At 43.0% G+C, this 22,029-nt stretch overlaps 1 protein-coding gene across 1 annotated transcript in view; it reads left to right on the top strand.

The window, feature by feature from the left end:
• Positions 1-229: 229 nt before the first annotated feature.
• NID1 (nidogen 1) overlaps positions 230-22,029 on the top strand; it is an 82,248-nt gene continuing 60,448 nt past the window's right edge. The window contains exons 1-2 of the mRNA XM_037821626.1: positions 230-535; positions 21,720-22,019. Of these exons, the coding sequence (XP_037677554.1) occupies positions 311-535; positions 21,720-22,019 (525 nt within the window). The 5' untranslated portion in view covers positions 230-310. The remainder of the gene's footprint in view (positions 536-21,719; positions 22,020-22,029) is intronic.

Raw genomic sequence — 22,029 nt, 5'->3', positions numbered from 1 at the left:
GGAATAGCGGCCACAAGGGCCCAATACCCCGCGGGGCCCGAGGCCGATGGGGCAATAAGTGCAGGGGGAGACTCCATGTCGCCCCCTTCCCTCCCCCTCGCGGCCATTGGACGGCCTCGGCAGCGCGCCCTGTGGTCAGAGCGGGGCCCTCCCCCTCTCCCCTCGGCTCCCCTCCCCTATTTCCCGGGGTGGGAACTTTCGGAGGCGGGAGGCGTGGAGAGGCCGTGGAGGGGCGTCCGGTTACATCTCCGCCCTTCCTCAGACTCCAGGCCGCAGAGCCCGTGGGTTTGCGGGACAGCACTTCGAGAACATGTTGGCTGCGGACAGCCAGAGCCCGGCTGCGTGGACGCGGCTGCTGCTGCTGCAGCTGCTCCTGGCGGGGCTGGGGGGCTGCTTGAGTCGCCGGGAGCTCTTCCCCTTCGGCCACGAACACGGGGACCTGGAACTGGAGGCCGGGGACGACCGCGTCTCCCCGGCTCTGAAGCTGCGCTGGGGGCTCCGTTTCTACGACAAACCGAACATCGACTCGGTTTACGTGAGTGCGACCCGCGGCGGGAGGAGGTGGGAGATGGGGAGGCAGCAGGCAGAGAGGGCGCGGGGGACTGGAGCCGGCGTCGGAAGGAAGGGCCCTGGCGGGCTGGGGGCGCCGGGGAAGCCGGACGGACGTGGGCGCCGCGGGCGGGGACGGGCACCCGGTGACGGCCGGGGCGCGGCGTTGGGTGTCCTCGCCGAGGAAGGGTTCCCGCCTCTGCCCGGCTCGCCGCCTCGTGCGGGGATCTCCGCACTGCCTCTCACCGTCGCCGAGGAACACGCGAGTCTAGGGTGCCGGCTCGCCCCGTCCGCGCTGCCCCTGGCTCGGGGACCCCCGGCGGAGTTTCCTCGCGGGCTGCTGTGGGAGGAATCGCCGCCGGGAAGTCAGTTCGTGTCTCGCCATTGTCCGGTGCCTGGTGGGGCCAGGTGCGGGCGCGGAGACTCCGCAGGGGACCGGCCGGAGCGGCGTCGCAGCCGGCGCGCGGGCACTGGCACCCCCGTGGGTGCGGGGGCCGGAGAGGTAGCAGCTCCCGCGGCCGTGGCCGACCGGGGTCTCCGCCCCAGGTATTTAGCCGACAGCTCCTGGCATTTGTGTATGTGGACTCCGGATGGTCTTGGCAATGTGCTTCTGCTCTCTAGTCGAGCTCGTTTCAGAGTCCAGAGTTCAGGGCTGGGAACGCTGCGCGCCCTGGTGAACCGATTTCCTGTGGCCGAGCGTTGTCACCACGGGGGCCCCAAATGAAGAGCGGGGCCAGGTGACGGTTAACTCTCACGAGCCTCTCCAGAACTCGCCAGACCTGGGGGCGCTGTCAACTCGCGAAAGTCCTTCGGTGTCGCTGCCTTCCCAGGTCGCGCACCATGTGGATTTCATATAAAGCCTGTGTGCATTCCAGAAGTGGGGGGAACAAAATAAACACGCGGCTGGAGCCTGTCCTACCCGTGAAATGGCCGTGCGCGCCTTCTGGCCTGGGCAGACTACCCTTTGGACAGCACTCACGTGAAGCTTGTTGGCTTTGCGTAAAAAGGAGTCCTTAACGTCACCGCCCACAAAGAGCTTGACCCTCGTGGGTTGAGTGCCCTGACTCCCTGGGCAGTCTGGAGAAGCCTATTGACTCTTTCTCAGAATAATGTTTTTAAATACATAAAATGAAATTTTTAGGATTACCAGGGAAATCATTTGCATTGAAATACAGATCAAAGTTTTAGAAAACAAAAATTTTGTGGAGTCATATATGTGCATACTTTTAACCACATTGAATAAGAAGTAGCAGTGGAACTAAATAGTGTTAGTCTAATACCTACTGCGATTTCAAGGTAATGAGGACTGTAAACAATGTTTGGAGACACTGCAGCAACCATAATGTGAGATGAGAATATCCTGTGACTTCTGTTAGTGGCAAAGTCACTAAGTGCTACTACTATTGTGTATTATTATTTACATTAATATTGCAAGGAAATGCTAAATATTGGTTAGGAGTTAGTGAAAATAAAAATGTAATTTCTTTTTCCCATCTAAGTCTACAGACCCACTGAATTCTATTTATGAACCCCTGTAGGGGTCTTTGGACCCCAGATTAAGAACTGCTCTATGTGAAATTGGGGACCTCCTTCCCTCCTTTACTTGTGGCGTCAGACTAACTCCATCACTTTCTAAAGACAGAAAATCTAGTCCTAAAAAAAAGATCCCTTTCAAATCATTCCATCCTGTCTATTTGGGTTTAATCAGCATTTCAATGAGAAAGAATCCCAGAGCTCTCTTTGCATCTTTAGAGCTCTTTGCTGCACTTTGAGTTGCCCAGGAAGCAGACTCTGAGATGCAGACTAGTAGCCAGATTATTTAATTAGGGCAAGCCCTTCAGATAAAAATACCTGTGGAAGGAAGGGAAACGAAGCAAGATTGAGCAGAGGGAGAAGCTGGAGCTGCGCTGCAGTCTCAACGAAAGTCAGCCTCCATATGGAGGTCTGAAGCTGGGATGGCCCTTCAGAGTTCTCAAGTTGGAAAGAGACTGGCTTCTGCACCCTTGTACTGAGAAGTCATTGGATAAGAAAGGCGGTGTAATTCTGGATGAGGCAGTTCGTTTTTTCATTAGAGGCAGTCCTCAGAGGGGTGACAACCAAGAGCTGCATTCCTAGGAGCTGAAAGGGGATCTGAGTGACATGCCAGCATCCACCACAATCTGGAACCAGATGCTCTTTTGAGCTGATGGAAATCCTCGTGTGGCTCTGAGAAGGTGAATTGACAGGGAGTATGTGCATGAAGTAGATGTTCTGCACTGTTTTTGGCTCTAGACCAGAAAAATGAAAGAACACCCACCAAGAAAGAAAAAAATTATTGGTTATGTATATCTGCATGTCAGGGGGCTTACTAGTTTTACATTATTTAATCCTTAAAACAACCCCCCCTTTTTTTTTCAGATGAAAAGGTAATAATAATAATAGTAATTAATAATATATCCAAGGCCATACCACCCTTTAAATGCTGAAGATAGGATTCCAACCCGGGTCTGTGTCTGACTTGCAGAGCTTTCAAGTATCAAGCCTAAAACATGTGAAAATGGACATGAGAGATTGTTGTGGGCTAGAGTTGGAAGGGAAGAGTCCGCAGAGGAGGTTACATGTAATTGAGAGTTCCAGTTTCAGTAGGTAGGAGGGATTTGGAGAGGCCATTCCAGGTGGGAAGCACTGCAGGGAACAATGCATGAGGATGGGAACAAGCCTGGCATGTGCTGGGAGGTGTTTCTATTCTAATAGAATAGGCAGGTGGGGTCAGGAGATAGAATGTATCAGCTAGCTTTTGCTGCCTAACAAGCAAAATTTCTGTGGAATATAATAGTAAGTATTTCTTGCACAAGGGTCTGGAATCAGCTGGTGGTAGGCTGATCTAAGGTAGCCTTGTCTGGGGCAAGTGGGACAATTTGGTGCTGCTCCACGTGTCTCTCGTGGCCTAGAGCTGTTTTGCCTAATATGGTAGCCACTAGCCATATGTAGTTATTTAAATTTTAAATTTTAAATTTAAATCCAGACTTCCTGTCACACTAGCCACATTTCAGGTGCTTAATAGCATCATGTGACTAGTGGCTAGTGCATTAGATAATGTGACTGTAGAACATTTTCATCATTGCTACATTTGGGACAGCACTGCTTCAGAGGGCCAACATAAACCTGTCCTTCTCATGGGATGTTAGAGACATAAGAGAGCAAGCAGGAATATGTAAGCTCTTTTTCAAGGCTCTGCTTGAGTCATGTCTGCTAACATCTCATTGTCGGAAATAAAGCGGTGCCTGTAAGGGAATAAACGCTCTCTCGGTTCTGGAGGAGAAAAGAATTTATTTACGATCTTGCAAGATGGGGCGTCCAGCCAAACACGCGGAAGGCTGGCGCCCCAGAGGAAGAGAATGGCGATGTTTAAATCTCCTACTCCTAATTCGCAAGTCCCTCCCCTGTTTCCCCATTGACTGGGTACTACAGAGGTTACAGCCTATCCGAGAACACTAACTAATTCATCTTTTGAGATTTTAATTTGTACAGCCAATCCCAGAGAGCCAACTAGCTCATTATTGAGATTTTGAACTGATTAGCCAATGCCCCCCCAAATTTTTATTTTTTTGCTGTGAGTTCCCGCCTCTGATACTACCTCATGTCTCTTTACATCAGGCAGATTCTCTCTTCTCTTTGTCTGGGGCTTGTTTAAACTGGTTTTGCCTCCATTTCCCTTATTCCATGCTGTCTCTATGTGAAAACGAAACTTATTCCTTTCTTACATCATGGGCTAAGGCAAGTCATATGGGTGAGCCCAGGGTCAAGGGGAGAGGCAGGACTTTCTACCCACCATGGCAAAGGGCATGGACACATGGAGGGGTGAAGAATGGGGCCACATGATACAATTATACTGTGTGGAGAGTCCTAAAAGATGGCTAGAAAGTTGGTAGCTGGTGGGTTAAGCTGTCTGTAGCTGGTCACAAGGCATGCCAGTCTTTAGGAAGGTAGGTCTGGCAGTGGTTGGCGAGACAGAATGGGCAAATGGATAAGGAAGAGTTGGGAAGCAGGGACAACAGTCCCGTAAGGCTGCTGGTTTATCCAGACATGTGGGGATGAGGTCTACAGAAAAAGGGTCAAGGAGAGAAGAGGGTAAATCTGAGAAGTGTTAAGGATCATCAACAGGAATTCTGTCAGGTCACATGCTGAGACAGGAAGGAAAAGGCCGTCAGTGGTTTTTAATCTTGAGGAGTGAAAGAGTGACGGGTTGGTGGGTGGGCTTACTTGAGAGAAAAGGCATAAATTCAGGTTTGACTTTGTGGTGTTGACAGCAACAAGGGGAACAGAAAGTAGAAACACCTTGTAGCCAGTAGACCCTTAAGCAAGCAGTCAGGCTGGAGTGTGGAGGCTTTGGCACATTGGCTATAGAATAGTAAGAGAAAAGATGAGAGCTAGGTTTGGAGCCCTTGAAAAGGATACCATGAGTGATGAATTCAGTTCTCAAGTGTGGTCTGGGAACCCCTGAGTGTGTAGAGAATTTTTCAGAGAATTCACAGGGTCAAAACTATTTTCATTATAATGCTGAGAGGTTACTTGTTTTTTATACTCTCATGCTCTCCCATGTATAGTGGAGTTCACCAGAGGTTGCATGATGTATGATATCTTTCACAACAGATTGAGTGTAGAAGTAGCTGTAAGAATCCACCTGCCTTCCATCAAGCCAGACAGTAAAGTGATTTGCAAAAATGTAAAACAATGACTCTACTCTCCTTAATTATTTTTGGTTTGGGAAATACAGTTATTTTCATTAAAAATGAGGTTATTTATGCTAACGGGTAATGGGTTAATTATATTATTTAAATATTATAAATATTTAAATTTCTTCTTAATCTTAATTTTCATTATGTTGATTATTGGTAGATGTAACCTATATAAACACAAGCTTTTGGGAGTTGTGTTGGTTAGGCTCATGTGTCAACTAGGCCAGGTGATGGTGGTGTCCAGGTGTCTGGTCAAGCAAGTGCTGGCCTAACCGTTACTGCAAGGATATTTGTGGCTGATTAATAAACCAGAAGGCTGGTTTATTAACTCATCAGTCAATTGGCTGCAGCTGTGACTGATGACATCAACGAAGGTCGTGTCTTCCTCAATGGGAGAATTCAGTCAGCTGGATTTAATCCAATCAGTTGAAGACTTTTAAGTGAGAAAGATAGAGGACCTTCACTTCTTCTTTGGCTGACCAGCAAAGTGTTTCCTGAGGAGTTCATCAAACACTTTCATCGGAGATGCCAGTTTGCTGCCTGCCCTACGGAATTTGGATTCATGCATCCCAACAGTCGTGTGAGACACTTTTATAAAATCTTATATTTACAGATATCTCTTGTTGATTCTGTTTCCCTAGAGAACCCTAACTAAGATGGGAGTCTTCCATCATTTTTAAGTGTGTAAAGGAATCCCAAGACCAAAAGGTTAGAGAGCCGCTGATTTAATGGTATCTGTATCTTACATGCCTCAGCCTTAATTTGAGATATGGTCAAAGGCTGGAGAAGGTGTTCTGGGGAAGTGTTCCAAAATAGGGCGAGCAGTCATCTTGGATGTCAGACTTCCCTGTGCACTATGGCTGAGTCCCTACATGATAAGATTCTCCCTGTGGAATAGCCTCTTATTCTACAAATTAGTCGGTAAATCAGTCCCACAAATGGAACCAGATTTTCTTTGAACCCCAGCCTGGGTAATGAGGGGGAAAGGTCCTATCTGTAAATCTAATCAGCCAGATCATCTGGGCCATTGGACATTTCACATGAGCGCTGCTGCCGTGGCCCGTGACGTGAACTCCCTGGACAAGAATTCATCAGAAATGCAGTAAGAATGTCCAGAACAATAAAAATGTTTTCTTTCTTTGGCTGGAATTTTATCAACTCGGTTTCTAGTGCTGGTTACATGTCCTGATCTGAAGCTCTCACTGACTGTAGAGACCAGTAGAAAAATTTCTGGAATGTGATTTTATGGCATATTAAATTATTTATATCTTTGGTTCATAAAAATGAAGAAATGAATTAGTTACTCTTTAATAAATTCAGTTTGTTTTGGAGATAAAATCTGTCATAGCATGGAAAAATAATAAAAGTTTATCCTGTCCAGCAAAAAGATTGTATACTTCTATCCTGACTCATCTCCTTGCCTCTAGGGTCCTTCTTCCTCTCTCTTTAAACACACACACACACACACACACATCTTCCAAAAAGAGGTTTTCATTATACCACTTCCCATATAGGCATCTTTCCTTAAGTAGGATAAATTTGACACATCCTTCAAGATCCACCAACTTTCTTCCTATTTTTACCCTACCTCTTCTGCCAATACAGGCTGCTCACTTCTTCAAAATGTGATTCATTCTGCCATCGTTTGTCAAGGTATTGTACATGTTGGGGGCTGTGCTGGGTGCCGGAGCTATGAACTCTGTGAAACAGGGTAACTGATGATGGCCGGGTCCCTGCCCTCAAGGAATTCAGTGCCATGAGGGAGCCACAGGCTGTGTGGTTTCCATGCCCTTGCTGGGGGCCCTGACAGAGGAACAGCACCCCGAGTGTGGGGGGAGCTCAGAGTGTCCCTGAGTGGCTCACTCAAACTGCTGCGTTTCCTGACCCCGAGTAGAAGTGAGCCACATCGATACTGTACTGTGTTCATTGTACATGTTTCCTTTGCTTCTTTCATTATGGATTCTGCCTGTCCACAAATAGACTATGAAAACCATAGAGTCATAGAGTATGCTTTGTATTTCCTTTGTTTACTTCTTCCTTTCTTGGGAGATCTTGCTGACTTGTATTGCTTTGCCTGTCTGCTCCGTGGCCAGGCCTCTGGCTATGACCTCTCTCCCGAACACTAGTCCCAGATTTTCAAAATCATACCAGATGTTTCCACCTGAATACCCACCTGTCACTTCAGGTTCCACTGACCTTGCTCCTCCCCTCATCCTGCTGTCATTGCCACTTCCTTTTACTTGTTACTGGTACCTTATGAAGGTTCTCATGCTGGCTCAAGGCTGCTTGCCCCTTTCCGTTAATTCATTTATTTTTACAAATACTTACCAAAGGTCTACTGTGTGCCAGGTGCTGTCTTAGGCACCTGGGACACAAGGGCACAAAACCAAGGACCCTGCCCTCAAGGAGCTTACATTCTAGTAGGGGAGTGGGAACAAGAAAATAAGCAGCAAACATAATAAGTAAATTATTTAGTATATTAAATGGTGTTAAATTGTTTTGGAAAAAAATAAAACAGAGTAATGGGGATCAGGAAAGTGAGAGTTGAGGAAAGGCTTGAAGGAAGTGGAGATAGGGAAGAGAATTCCAGGCCAAAGGAACATATTCCTTAAGGCTGTTCCGGGCTGTGACTAAGAGCAGCCTGAGTGAAGGGAGGAATGGGAGGGAAGGGGGTGGAAGAGGCAGCTGGGGGCCCAGATCCTGAAGGGGATATGGCTGTTGTGAGGACTTGAGCTTTTACTGAGAGTGAGATGGGGAGTCTTTGCAGGGCTCTGGGCAGGGGAGTGACGTGGTTTGACTGCTGTTTTAGAAGGATCATTCTGGCTGATACATTGAGGACAAATGGTAAGGGGGCAGGGTAGATGCAGGGAGATCTACTGAGATTATTATACAATCCAAGCGAGAGGTGATGGTGGCTGGGATCCGAGTGGATCACCGAGTAGAACAGGTGGAGAAGAGACTCTGCCTCCATTTTAAAGGTGCAGCCAGAAAGATAGATTTAATGAGGGGGGGTAGGAGAAAGAGAAGTTGCCTTCAGTGTTTTTGCCCTGAGCAAGTGGAAGAATGAAGTTGCCTATGGTTGAGGTGGGGAAAGCTGTGGGTAGAGCAGATTTGTGTGTGTGTCTTGGGGTTGGGTGGAGGCGGGGAGTGAAATCAGAGGTCTGGGATGGAGTAGGCAGTTGGATTTATGAGTCTGGAGTTTGGAAGAGGAGTCTGAGCTTCAGATATAAATTTGGGAGTCATTGGCATATAGATGGTGTTTAAAACAAGCGAACTAAATGAACTCCACCAAGGGAGTACATGTAGGTAAAGAAGAGGACCAAGAGGGCCTTCCAACAGATTGGGGAAAAGAGGAGGAGCCAGCAAAGGAGACTGATAGAGTGGCCAGTGAGGTAAGAAGAAAACCAAGAGAGGGTGGGGTCCCAGAAGCCAAGGAGGAGGGAGTGACCTACTATGTTAAATGCTGCTGATGGGCTAAGAAAAATGAGGACTAAGAGTTGACATTGAACTGAGCAACATGATGTTTCACTTTGGCAAATCACCAATTCCTGGCCATTGCACCTTCACAGTGGACCTTGATTCTTTCTTATCATTCCTAGCATTGCTTTCACTGTGTTCGGAAATCTTTAATGCCCTCTCCCAATCCTAACTTAAGAGGAAGGTGAACTCCTTTGCCTGGCATTCAGGAGCTCACCTTCCCTTTCTAGCTCTATTTCCAGCTTTGCCACAAGACTTCCCAGAAAAGCAAAATAGATATTACTCTGGGCCTTTGCTCATTCTTTTACTCTACCAAAGTATCCATCTTTTACCTCTCAGATTCTACCTATTCCTTCCAGGCTAATACAAATCCTCTTCCTGCATGAAGTCCTCACTGCCTGGCACCACAAGACTGCACTGAACTCTCAGTTCTCAGAGCTCTCTATAACCCCAATACCATCTTATTTGGAATTTAATATATTGATAAATGTTCAAGTGTCTTAATTATATCTGTGCAACTAGATTATAAGGAGGTAGTGTGGTCTCTGGAATCCAATAGAAGTGAATTTGAATTCCTGTTCTGCCACTTATTAGCTGTGTGATCTTGGGTAAGATATCTAACTCTGTAAGTCTCCGTTTGTTCATCTGTTAAATGGAGACATCATTACCTTTCTCATGGAGCTGAGAGCGTTCATCAAATTCTTATATTTAAATAGTTATCATGTGGCACATGCTCAATAATTGTTGGTTTTCCTCTTCATTGAGAGCAGATTGTGTCTTATTCCTCTTAACATCACTCATAGAGTGGTCACGCTTATTTGCACGCAGGAAGTTTAAGAATTTGCCCATCAAGTCCAGGGCTGACCTCTTATGGTTGTGCAGCTTTCCACAGCATAAGGGCTCTGGCCAAGGGGCAAGCAGGGCCTGCCATCCAGCCCTGCTCACCATGCCTTGGTCGCCAGTCTGGGGCTGCAGCCTCTCAGGAAGAGACACCTGTTTCTAATTGGCCCAAGGGCACCCTCTAGTCTAAAATTTATGGGGTCTGAAATTTAATTGATCAGTCAAGTTGATGAATGATGTGAGGTCAAATCATTTCATTTCTCAGCCTCTGGTTACTCAAGGTCTCTTGTAAAATGATGAGATTTGATGAGATTATCTGCAAAGTCCATTTTGTGGTCTGTCTTTAACATTCTTTGAATTTAGTGGCCAGATGCTGAGTTAAGTACGTTTACTTTTCAGAACACTGGGTATTATTTTTCATAAACTGCAGTACAATATTAATACACATCATTTATTCATTAACAAATATTTATTTGTTGGCTCATATGCCAGGCACAGTGATAGGCTTTGGACCAGCATTGTTTCTGCCCTCATGGAGTTTACAGTACAGTAAGGAAGGCAAACATTTAACTAATAAATACACAGATATTTAACCAATAGCCACTGTGGTGCATGTTATGAAGGCAAAGTTTAGGATGGGGTATATTATGGTGGAATCTGAGCTACTTGGAGGGATCACAAGAAGCTTCCCCAAGGAAGTCATCAGCTGTGCACTAAAGGATGAATAGAAGTTAGCCATGTGAAAAAGAGGAGGAGGGAAAAGGATGGCTCAGACATAAAAGACATTACTGCGTGTGAAACCCTGTAGAGTGTGGCAAGAAAGAACTTGACATGTCGTAAGAACGGAAAGAAAGCCGATGTAAGCTGGGGGCAGTGATGCAAGATGAATTTGGAAAGCTAAGCAGTGGTCAATCCTGCAGTCCCTCGTAAATCAGACCTTGTCACTCACCAGCTTGAAGCCCTCCAAGGGTTTTCCTTTGTGCTTAATGAAATCCAAATGCCTCACCACATGTCCTCAAAGCCTTGTATGACACAGACCTAGCTTATCTCTCCACCCTCATCTCTTAGCCTGTCCTCTTTCTCTTTCTGGGCTACTATGAGCTTGTCCCAGTTCTTTGCACATCTCCTCCGTCTGTCTAGGACGCACAGCCCCTAGATCTTCCCCTGGCTGCCCCTTCCTGCTTTCGGGTCTCCATGCAAATGCAGATTCTTCAGGGAGCCCTTCCCTGCCTGCCCCGTCTCGTTGCCCCATCCCCATTTGTGACACTCTGACTTGGCACCCTGTTTTACTGTCATCACAACATATATAACTACCTAAAACTAGTTTGGTCATTTTTTTGCTACCTTGTTTATTTTCTATCTCCCCCATTAAAGTCTGAGCTCTGGGAGACTGGGCTAGTCAGCCTTGCTCACCACCGTCACCCCAGTACTGACAGTGTCCAGGGGTGCTCTGCTAGGATTTTTCTTTTTTTTTCTTTATTCTATGAAGCAGTGGGAAAGTGGGAAGCCATTAGAGATTTTTAAGTAGGTGAGTGACAGGATTTGATTTTTAAAGATTGCCATTTTCTTCAACAAATAAATGACGTGGAAGAGAAACGAGGGAGAACTATTATAGATTTAAAGAGATGTAAGAGACACATTAACTAAATGCAAAATGAGGACCTTATTGGATCCTGATTAAAACAAAAATGGTCATAAAGAATCATTCTGGAGACAGTTTATGCTTTTCTTAGCAGAGAGACATATGGAAATGTTCACAAGTGAAATAATTTGGTGTGTGGAATTTCATTTAAAATGCTCCAAAAAGAAATATGCACAGGCGTGGGAGGAATAGATTGAAGCTGGTTGACAGGTACGTGGGTTTTCATTGTACAACTCTTTTATATTTAAGATTTTCCCTAATAAACAGTTTCATTATAGAAAGTTTTTTAAAATGTTGCTATCTCCTGGGGAGAGAACTTTTGGGGGCTGGAGGAGGAGGGTGAAGAGGAATTCCAGGGCTAGAAAGCAGTTGCCTTGGTCCACTGAGAGACGGAAATGGTGGTGTGGACAAGGGTTGTGGATTCCAGAACATTTAGGCGGTGAAATTAGGGAGACTTGCTCAAAGCAGATCTCACTGGAGACACACAACAGCCCTTGTGTGGTATGATGAGCTCCACATTACAGAGCATGTGTTGCTAAGGGACTTGTCAAAATTCCCACAGCTGGTAAGTATCACAGTTGGAACTTGCACTCGGATCTTCTACCTCTGAGTTCCATGCTCTTTGTACTATACCATGTTGAGAACCACTTCTTCCCTTCATTCAACAATTTGTTCATTGGAAAGTATCTTATTGGCCCCTGTTCTCTGCAGACTTTGGTGGTAGGTGTGTTCGGGCTACATTAATGTGTGACCTCAGACATGTCCCTGCTTTCATGGAGCTCAATACTGCATTACTTGGGGGAAATTTTGATCTCGGTCCCTAAGGAACAGGTTTCTTAACTGCTTTGCAATCAGATACATTTTTTTTTTAATTATAAATTTTTCAAACACACAAAAAAGGGGAGAAAGTAGTATAATGAACACCCGTTATCCAGACGTAACAGTTGTTAACATTTTCCATATATTTGTTTCATCAATTTCTCTTTATTGACATTTTCAAGGTAATTTACAATCTTCATGACATTTCATGGCTAAATATTTTAGAATGCATTTCCGAAAAGTAAGAGCATTTCCCTACATAGCTATTATACTATCTTCACATGTAAAATTAATAACAATTCTCTATTTTCAACTCATGTTCCTATAGAATTTCTCCAATATTCTCAAAGCTGTCTTTTATAATTGAAGATTTATTCAGATCAGGATCCAATCAAGGGCTAAGCATTCCATTTGGCTTTGTCTCTTAAACCTCTTTTAATCTTGAACAGTACTCTCCCTCTTTTTATTCATGATATCGGTTTATTTAGGAATCACTGCCAGCTGTCCTGTAGAATGTCTCACCTTTTGCATTTGACTGAGTATTTCTTTGTAGTATAGTTTTAACTTGTTATTCCATTCCTGTATTTCCTGTGAACTGATAATGGAATCCAAAGTCTTGAAAATATTCAGGTCGAACATAGTCTTTCTTCAGAAAACATGTAGAATTTTATTTTTAATTAACTGATTGATATAACTGATCTTGGGAATAGTAATACATGCAAATGTTTAAAAAAAAAAAAAAAAACTTGTATAAACAGTGAAAAGTTTTCTTCCCTCTCTGGCAGTCACCAGCCCCAGAGACAATCACTGTTAATGATTTCTTTTCTCTCCTTGCAGAGAGATTCTCTAATGTGTTTGTATATAGCCACCCCTTGTTTTATACAGCTGACTCTTCTCTTTGCTTTTATTTTTTAAATAATAGCTTTATTAAGATATAATTCACAAACCATAAATTCACTCTTTTAAAGTGTACAATTTTATGCTTTCTAGTGTATTCACAGAGTTGTGCAACCGTCACCACTATCTGACTGCAGAATATTTTAATCACCCCCGGAAGAAAGCCCTTGTCCATTAGCTCTCACTCTCCACTGCTGCCTCTCCCAAGCCCCTGGCAACTAATCTACTTTCTGTCTCTATGGATTTGCCTATTCTGGACATTTCATATACAGGCCGACCTTGAAAATATTGCAAGTTTTGTTCTAGACCATCGGAATAAAACAAAAAAAGCAAGTCACACAAAGTTTTTGGTATCTCAATGCATATGTTATGTGTATACTATATTGGAATCTATTAAATGTGCAGTAGTATTCTATCTAAAAAACAATGTACATACCTTAATTAAAATGTAACATAGACATGAAGTAAGCACATGCTGTTGGAAAAATGGCAGTGATAGACTTGCTTGATGCAGGGTTGCTACACACCTTCAATTTACAAAAAATGCAGTGTCTGCAAAGCACAATAAAGCAAAATGCAATAAAACAAGGTATGTCTATAAATGGAATCATATAATATGTGGCCTTTTGTGACTGGCTTCTTTCACTTTAGCATGTTTTCATGGTTCATCCATGTTGTGCATGTATCAGTTCATTGCTTTTTCGGGCCAAATAATATTCCTTTGTATGGATATACCACATTTTATCATACATTCATCAGCTGGTGGACATCTGGGTTGTTTCCACTTTGGGACTATTATGAATAATGTTGCTACAAACATTTGTGTACAAGTTTTTATATGGCAATACGTTTCCAGTTCTCTTCTCCTAGGTATACCTAGAGTGGAATTGCTGGCTCACATGGTGACTCTGTGTTTCACATTTTGAAGAACTGCCAAACTGTTTTCCAAAGTGGCTGCACCATTACATTCCTACCAGCAGTGTTTGAGAGTTCCAATTACTCCATATCCTTGCCAACACTTGTTATTATTTGGCTTTTTGATTATAGCCATCCTATTGGGTGGTTTTTGATTTGCATTTCCCTGAGGGCTAATGATGTTGAGCATCTTTTCATATGTTTACTGGCCATTGCATGTCTTTTTTGGTGAAATGTCTATTCAAATTATTTACTCATTTTTAAATGGGATTATTTGTCTTTTTATTGTTGAGTAGGTTAATGTTTTTAACAAAAATATTTCATAAATTAAACTGTGTATTTCATATTGTATAACATCAGTAGACAAGTGATGTCTGGTTATAGCTCTGCCCTGCTAGGTTTGGTGACTAGTGTTAGGGAGAGACAGCTGGATTGTGTCATTGAAAAGTTATGTTTTGCCCTGTGAGCAGCATGTAAGCTATAGGGAGAAACTGTGATTTTATGCAGCCATACTCTTGCCTACCAACTTTTCACCTAATAGTTTTTTCATTCATCAGTGATCTTTGCATGAATCAATTATTTAATTAAGGGTTGCAAAATGATGTTTTGTTTTGTTGCTTGCTTGTTTCTTTCATTCTTTCTACATTTATTAGCTGGCATTTTTCTGTAAAGCAGGGCTTTTCCTCATCAACTGAGGTTTTTAGGTTACATTGAAAAGCAGTTCTTTCTGGAAAGGCAGATAAATGCTTAATTCTTTCCCTTTAATTTCCTCTATTCAAATTAAAGAGTTGGTGTAATAGTGGGTTCTAGCTGCCACAGGTAAACTCCTGATACCTACATCCAAGTTGTAACAGAGCAGCACCCTTCTCCCGAGAGATGGAGGGCTTGGGCAAGGCCCTTCTCTTCCCTTCCTTGCACTTCTCTTCTTGGTATGGAGTGTTCACAAGCTCCACTGCCTTTTCTTTGATAAGTACAGACCAGCAGTTAAAATTTAAAGTCCACAGCCATTTTTAAATGTTGGAACGTAATCTCAGGCAGAAATTTCCTCCAAAATCTCTTGTTGGGTATTAACTGGATTATGTTGAAAGCATTGAGTCATCTCTAACCGTTGCCCCTTGCTTTCTTTGCTAATCCTTTTGTTTCTGTTTCTAGTTCCAGCCAGAGCCTTTACTCTGGCTCTGCAGGATTACTGGAAAAAGTTTGCAATTTGGACTTGGAGTTTTGTTCTGGCACTTCTAGTGTATGATCTTAGGCAATATAAACTGAAACTCATTTTTCTCAAATGAAGAATGAGGATGATACTGATGCCTGCTTTACTAGGTTTAGTGAAATAACTGGTATAAAAATGCTTTGTAAACTATAAAGTACCTTGCAAGTTGATTAGGGCTCAGGGCCATCTCTGGGTTCTAGGTGTAAATTAAGCAACCTCCACCTTGACTGTGTCCTGAACTTGGCTATTCCCTCAACTTCTTTATCGAGTTTTTCTTTTGTTAGTCCATCTAGAAAGCTTGTTTTCCAGCTTTTTCTATCCCATTGCTCTGGTTTGCTAATGCTGCCAGGATGCAAAACACCAGAAATGGACTGGCTTTTATAAAAGGGGGTTTATTTGGTTACACAGTTAGAGTCTTAAGGCCATTAAGTGTCCAGGTAACACATCAGCGATTGGGTACCTTCACTGGAGGATGGCCAATGGTGTCCAGAAAACCTCTGTTAGCTGGGAAGGCACGTGGCTGGCATCTGCTCTGGAGTTCTGGTTTCAAAATGGCTTTCTCAACCAGGACATTCATCTCTAGGCTTCAGCTTCTTTCCAAAATGTCACTCTCAGTTGCTCTTGGGGCGTTTGTCCTCTCTTAGCTTCTCCGGAGCTAAAGTCTGCTTTCAAAGGCTATCTCCAAATGTCTCTGTAAACTGCAGTTTCCCTCTCAGCTCCTGTGCATTCTTCAAAGTGTCCCTCTTGGCTGTAGCAAGCTCCCTCCTCCTGTCTGAGCTTATATAGTGCTAAATGGGCACAGCCACACCTCCATGGAAATTATTCAGTTAGAGTCATCACCCACAGTTGGGTGGGTCACATCTCCATGGAAACACTCAAAGGATTCCAGTCTAATCAGCACTAATAGGTCTGCCCACACAAGATTACATCAAAGATAATGGCGTTTGGGGGGCATAATACATTCAAACTGGCACACCCATGAAGCTTTGCAACTTCCTTGAATTTGCCCCCAATTTCTCTAAAACAGGCAGCCAAATATAGCTGAGAGAGCATGGGTTATGGACTCTAGCAAATGTGTATTTAAATCTTGGTTCCTTCACTTGCTGGCTGTGTGACATTAAAGTTTCTTATCTTTTCCTTGTCTTTTTCACACATCTGATAAGAATGATGGTTGTTTTAAATTTTTAAAAATGTAAACAGCTTTAGTAAAGAGCCTCAAATTTAGCAGATGGGAGATACTTGTTTACTTTCCATTCTTTACTCTAAATTATTTTACCTCAAGTTTCTACTGCCTTGTACCCATGGAGATCACTTTTTGCAAGTTTCATTGTCTTCCCAGCACAACTATTTGCATTTCTAAAACGATCCCATTTGTTTCTTATTTGTGCCTACCTCAAGTATTCACTAGCCACATAAATTTTGGGGAAGGCTTCCCCCCACTACTGCAGGCTGCTTTCTGCCCTGGAGGCTGCTGCTAGGCTAATTAAAGTCTTTATAAAGACGGCTATTGTCTTGTGGTCTTCAGTGTGTATTTGAATATAAGAAATTGAACAAACAATTTTAATTTGTTGAATATCTGCCTTTTGACTTTTTCTAGTGATTCATAATCTCTGAAAGTTCACTTTCAACATGAAAATGAGACCGAAGTGCTTTTTAAATGGGAAACACTCTCCCATTATGGGGACTTTTGCTCTGTCCATCCTCTTCTTAATGTCAGTTAGGTGGAAACAACTGCACATAAGTGAATCCAGCTGTTAGCCATGTGGCACTTGGGATTTCACCCTGGGATTTTTTGTGGTAATTGATGTGTTGTGCCTTACGCATTGTTGCTGTGTTTCTTGGGATAAGTGGATAGACTGTACTGTAAAGGGGCGTTATGCCATGCTAGTAACATAAAGAGCTGAAGTTTACCTTTCCTAAAAGGACTTCTTTCTCCTAGGGTGAACTGATATCTTAAGCATGATTGCAGGGAAACAATTACATTAGTCCAATATGTGGGAAATAGCTGTTTTTCAGCAAAGGAGTAGCGTATTATTTACTCTTTAAGACAAATCCACCAAGAAACTCACCTAGGTATTTGGTTAGTTTGAGTTACCTTAAGACAGTAATATAATGGTATTGCTTTTTTAGTGCTCTCAGTCATTCAGACTTTCTCTGGAGTGCACTCAATTCATGAGGAGCTTTGCGGTGGGATCTAAAACAGGGAACATGCTGGAGCTGCTAAGAATCAGTGCACCCGAGTGCTGGCTCTAAGCTGCTAAGTGCAAACAGAGAGAGGTGCAGATGGAAAGGACAGATTGGCCAACCCTGCCTGGGGAGGTCAGGCGAGACTTCACAAGGAGAAATGGGACTTACTTAAGGACGTGAGCGGGGAAAGGGTATTCTACGCAGAGGGGACCATAGATGCAAAAGCATGGTGAGTCGGGAGAATTATAAGCCATTTAAAATGATCCCATAATCCATATAATTTTTTTTAACTAGCACCAATTTGGGAACTAAAAGTAATACTGATTACTGTTGTGTAATTCTTATGTTTAAGAATTGTTTCTTTCTAGACTCAGGGCTCTGTAACTTTTGCTTAACTTTAATTACTAAATCTGCTTTCCCCAGCACCTTCCGTTCATTTTGCAGTCTAGCCTACCCAGTGCAAAGAAATACTTCTTGAATTCCTGCTAGGGGAGAGGTGGGGCCTGGGAGTGAAGGGGTGGGAGAGTCTGGGGAAGGAAGGAATTTGAAGACAATGAGCTGCAGGTCCTACTTCTGTCAGAGAATGTTAGTGCTGGTTTATATATTTATCAAAGCCATTTTTCTCTTCTTTGCTAAACTTTAGCTCAATTATATTCATAATATATTTTTAAGATACTTTTTATCATAGAAAATTTCAAACATGTACAAAAATAGAATAATGTAATGAACTCCCATGCACTCATCACCCAGCCTCAAGTGTCAATTTATGGCTAATTTTGTTTCCTCCATAGCCCTACTTATTCCTCCCCTCTCCCCACAAAAAAACCTGGATCATTTCAAGCAAATTCCAAATGTTTTATTTCATTGTAAATACTTCAGAATATATCTCATAAAATGACTTTTTTTAAAACAAAATAAAAAAATCATGATTACATCTAAAAATTAATAACAATCCATATCATCAAATATCCAAATAGTTTTGTAAATTGTTTTGTTTTATTTTGCTTTTCAGTTATTTTGTTCAAATCAGGATCTTGACAAGGTCTGCACTTTGCATTTGGTGGATATTTCTTTTAGGACTTTTTAAATCTATAGGTTCCCCCCACCTCTTTTTTTGTTGTTGTTGTAACTTATTTATTGTAGATAAATAAAGGTGATTTGTCCTTTAGAGTGTCCCACATTCTAGAGTTGGCTGACTGCAGCCCCATGGTGTCGTTTAGATGTTCTTCTGTCCCCTGTATTTCCTGTAAACTGGTGGTAGATCTAGAGACCTGATCAGATTCAAGTTATTGGTTCATATTCAGTGCAAGCTCTTTGTTTCAGTAACCATTTGTGGTGCTCCAGAGGGAAGAACTCTGTGACCCTTCATGTCGCCGACCCACCAAACTCACCCTCAGACATTAATTCTAAAACAGCCTAGTTGGCAGGCCTCATCTGCATTGATCCTTCCTGCCCAGTTTGTGAAGGAAGTCAGGAGGGGACAGGACCAAGACCAGGCGGTGTGTAAGCCCTCCAGAAATTCACAGTATAGCAGGGGAAAGCAGCCAGAACCTGCAAACAAACCCGCAAATGAAATAATTCCAAATCGTGATCTGTGAAGGAAACAAAGAGGCAGCCGAGATAAACGTACTGGGGAGCGAGTGGGGAAAGGCGAGGGGGAAGGAGGGCTCCAGGCAGTGAGAACTTGCATTTCAGCCTAGAACCTGAATGCCGGTTAGGAGGCCATTTCAGGAGAGCTGACCGGGTGATGGAGGCTGGGTCTGGGGTGGTGGTAGTAGGGATGAAGAAAGTGCCATTTGCCTTGAAGGTAGAGCATATAGGACGTGGGAGGTGAGGAAGAGGACTGGCGTGAGCAACTGGGTGAATGAGGTTATGGCTTTGGTCCTGGGCAGCTCGATGGGGGCTGCATCAACTCCACCAGGGTGTCCGGTGTAGACCCTTAGGGGCTGTACCCGGAGTCTGTGCTTCCTTGTCTCCTAAGTACCCTTCAGGCCTTCTCCTTTATGCTTCCTGCCCTTGGACCATAGCATTGCTCAATGGCACTTTCAAAAGCTGAAGAAAAGGAACAGTCTGGCTGAAGCATCAAATGCTTTTCACACTTTGTAAAATGAGACTTGCATCCAAATGTGAGGCAATAGTGTCAATCAGGTTCTCCATGAATAGCATATCTGAAAAAGAGAAGTTTATGGGGGAGAAGTTTAAAGCTATGAATGAAATGAAACTTCTGGATTTTCTGTATTTTTCATTTATCTTTGATGAAAGTCCTCTTTCTTCATTATTACAGAATATTAAGTTGAATATGCAGTAAAATTATACAACACTGTGAATGTAATTAACAGCACTGAGTTATATATTTGAATGTGGTTAAAAGGAGAAATTTTTGGTTGTATATATGTTACAGGAATAAAAATTAAAAAAAAAAATCCATGGAACTTCACAACACAAAGAGTGAACTCTAAGCTAAACCATGGACTACAGTTAATAGTACAATTATAAAAATGTGGTTTCATCAATTGTAACAAGTATTCCACACCAATGCAAGATGTTAACAGTAGAGTAGCATATGGGAGCCATGAAATGAATAAATAAAAAAATAGACTGCATAATAATTTCACAATAATAATATTAATGATGACTATATGGTCTTTGTTTAAAGCATTTGCAGTGCTTTAGAATATGTGTCTAAAATTCAATTCCTAAAACATTCCTTGTGAAAAGAGATACATTCTTGTGCCCAGATTCTAAATAATAAAGGACATTGGGAGTGTTTTCAAAATTGCTGGACCGACTTACATTTCCTTTGAAAACAGCTTTTTAAAACTAATTTGGTTATATGTAGCCTCTGTGTGATGGTTTCCCACCAGCTCTGGTAACTGCCAATTTCTAGTAGCTTGAGAAAGTGAAATATTTCCCACGCTCCCACACATAAATCCAATTGGGATGTTTGTGCAATACTGTATGGCTGGGAAAGAAGAGGGCAAGAGACCAGCTGGTAAAATTTCTTCCCTAACTCCCTTCTCTGCAGCCTGTCAGTGTATTCCTGAAAATTAGTGCTCGTGCCAGGTGATGATGGAAAATACGTCACTTAACGATTTAACAGCCCGTTGAGTTTGGTGAAAAGAAAGTGTTTTGTTAAAAACACACATAACTCCCAAAGCTCTTTCTTTCTCTGTCTGGGTCCAAATTGGCTCTACCAAACTGAACCTCTTTACCAGGTTCTTGGCATGTTGCAAGTGTTTGATTTTAGGTTCCTCGCTTTTTATCCACTCCCCTCCCCTGTCCCCTCCCCTAGTAATGAAGTGTTTTTTCAATCTGTTTATGATGCAGACTCTTAAAGTGTAAAATAATGTGCCACTTGCAAACTCTCATTTGATTAAGGAATTAAAAAAAATTATTCACAATTCTCTAAGTTAAAAGACCACTGGAGTGGCATTCTAAACCATCAGAGGATTGAGAGCCTCATTCACTGGCCATGGCTTTGGAAGAGGTCCAAGTGCCCACAGGGGCGGGTTTGCCGCCATATCTCAGTGGCCCTTTTCTCATTTTCCCAAGTACTATGGATTTTAGTTGAGTAAAAGCAGTGATATCTTTTTATAGTCAGTAATAACTGATTTCAAGAAGCCTGTACCCATAGTTTTAAGAGGGACAGCTTTGGAGTCAGGCTTCTTGGGTTCAGTTTTCAGCACTGCCACTTATTATTTGGTGACTTTGGACAAATTAATTAACTTGTCTCACTTTCCTCATCCAAAAAATGTGGATAATAGTAGTTCCTAATCTTATGGGGCTCTTCTGAGGGATAGATGCTAATAAGATGCCTGGAACATGGTAAACATCCCATAAATGTTAGCTCTTATTCTAACACATTCAACTATTCAAAATAATTCTTGATACCATAATGCTCCATTCGTAGTTACTTCCTGACACTTTACTTATTGTATAATCGTCTGTTTGTATCGGTCCCTACCCTTACCCATCTTGATTGTGGGTTCCTTGAAAGCAAAGACTGTGTCCTACCCATTTTAGGACCTACAGCACTTGGCACAGTCCTGTTATATAATAATTACTCAATTTGTTGAATGAGTTAATTAAAGGCTTTAACAATGATTTATATTTGAATAGTGTTTTGCAATATACAAAGCACTTTTATTCCCGTCATCTTATTTGTGGTAAGGAGGGCACCTATGAGGAAAGCTGAGACTTGATGTTTGCCACCTGCTCAGGGTCCAGTGACTGGTTTATGGCAGAGTCAGGTCTTATGATTCTTGTCCAGGGCTCCTTCCACCAAGCCATATTGCCTAGAAAAAGGAATGCTGAGTTTTTGAATTTGGGATCATGTCTTCCTCAAATCTGTTGCATTTAGCATCCTGTGGCTCCCTGGTGACAACATTTTGTGGATGGGGTCTCAGTCACCATTAAGAAATAAGTCATTTCTGCCTTCCTTTTAATCACACTTGATTTTGTACAGGTCACCACAAATGGCATCATTGCCATGAGTGAACCACCAGCTGGAGAGTTACACCCTGGGCTCTTCCCGCCGAGCTTCGGAGCAGTCGCGCCTTTCCTGGCTGACTTGGACACAACAGATGGCTTTGGAAAGGTTTATTATCGAGAAGACTTATCCCCTTCCATCACTCGGCTGGCAGCAGAATATGTCCAGAGAGGGTTTCCAAATGTCTCTTTCCAGCCTAGTAGTGTAGTAGTTGTCACCTGGGCATCTGTGGCCCCCTACGAAGGGCCCAGCAGGGACCCTACCCGAGAAGGCAAGGTAAGTACTC

The sequence above is a fragment of the Choloepus didactylus genome, chromosome 2 (genome assembly GCF_015220235.1).
Source record: "Choloepus didactylus isolate mChoDid1 chromosome 2, mChoDid1.pri, whole genome shotgun sequence".
Classification (NCBI taxonomy): Eukaryota; Metazoa; Chordata; class Mammalia; order Pilosa; family Megalonychidae; genus Choloepus; species Choloepus didactylus.
Note: the sequence above shows the minus strand (reverse complement) of the source record. Positions and strands in the feature narration are given on the sequence as shown.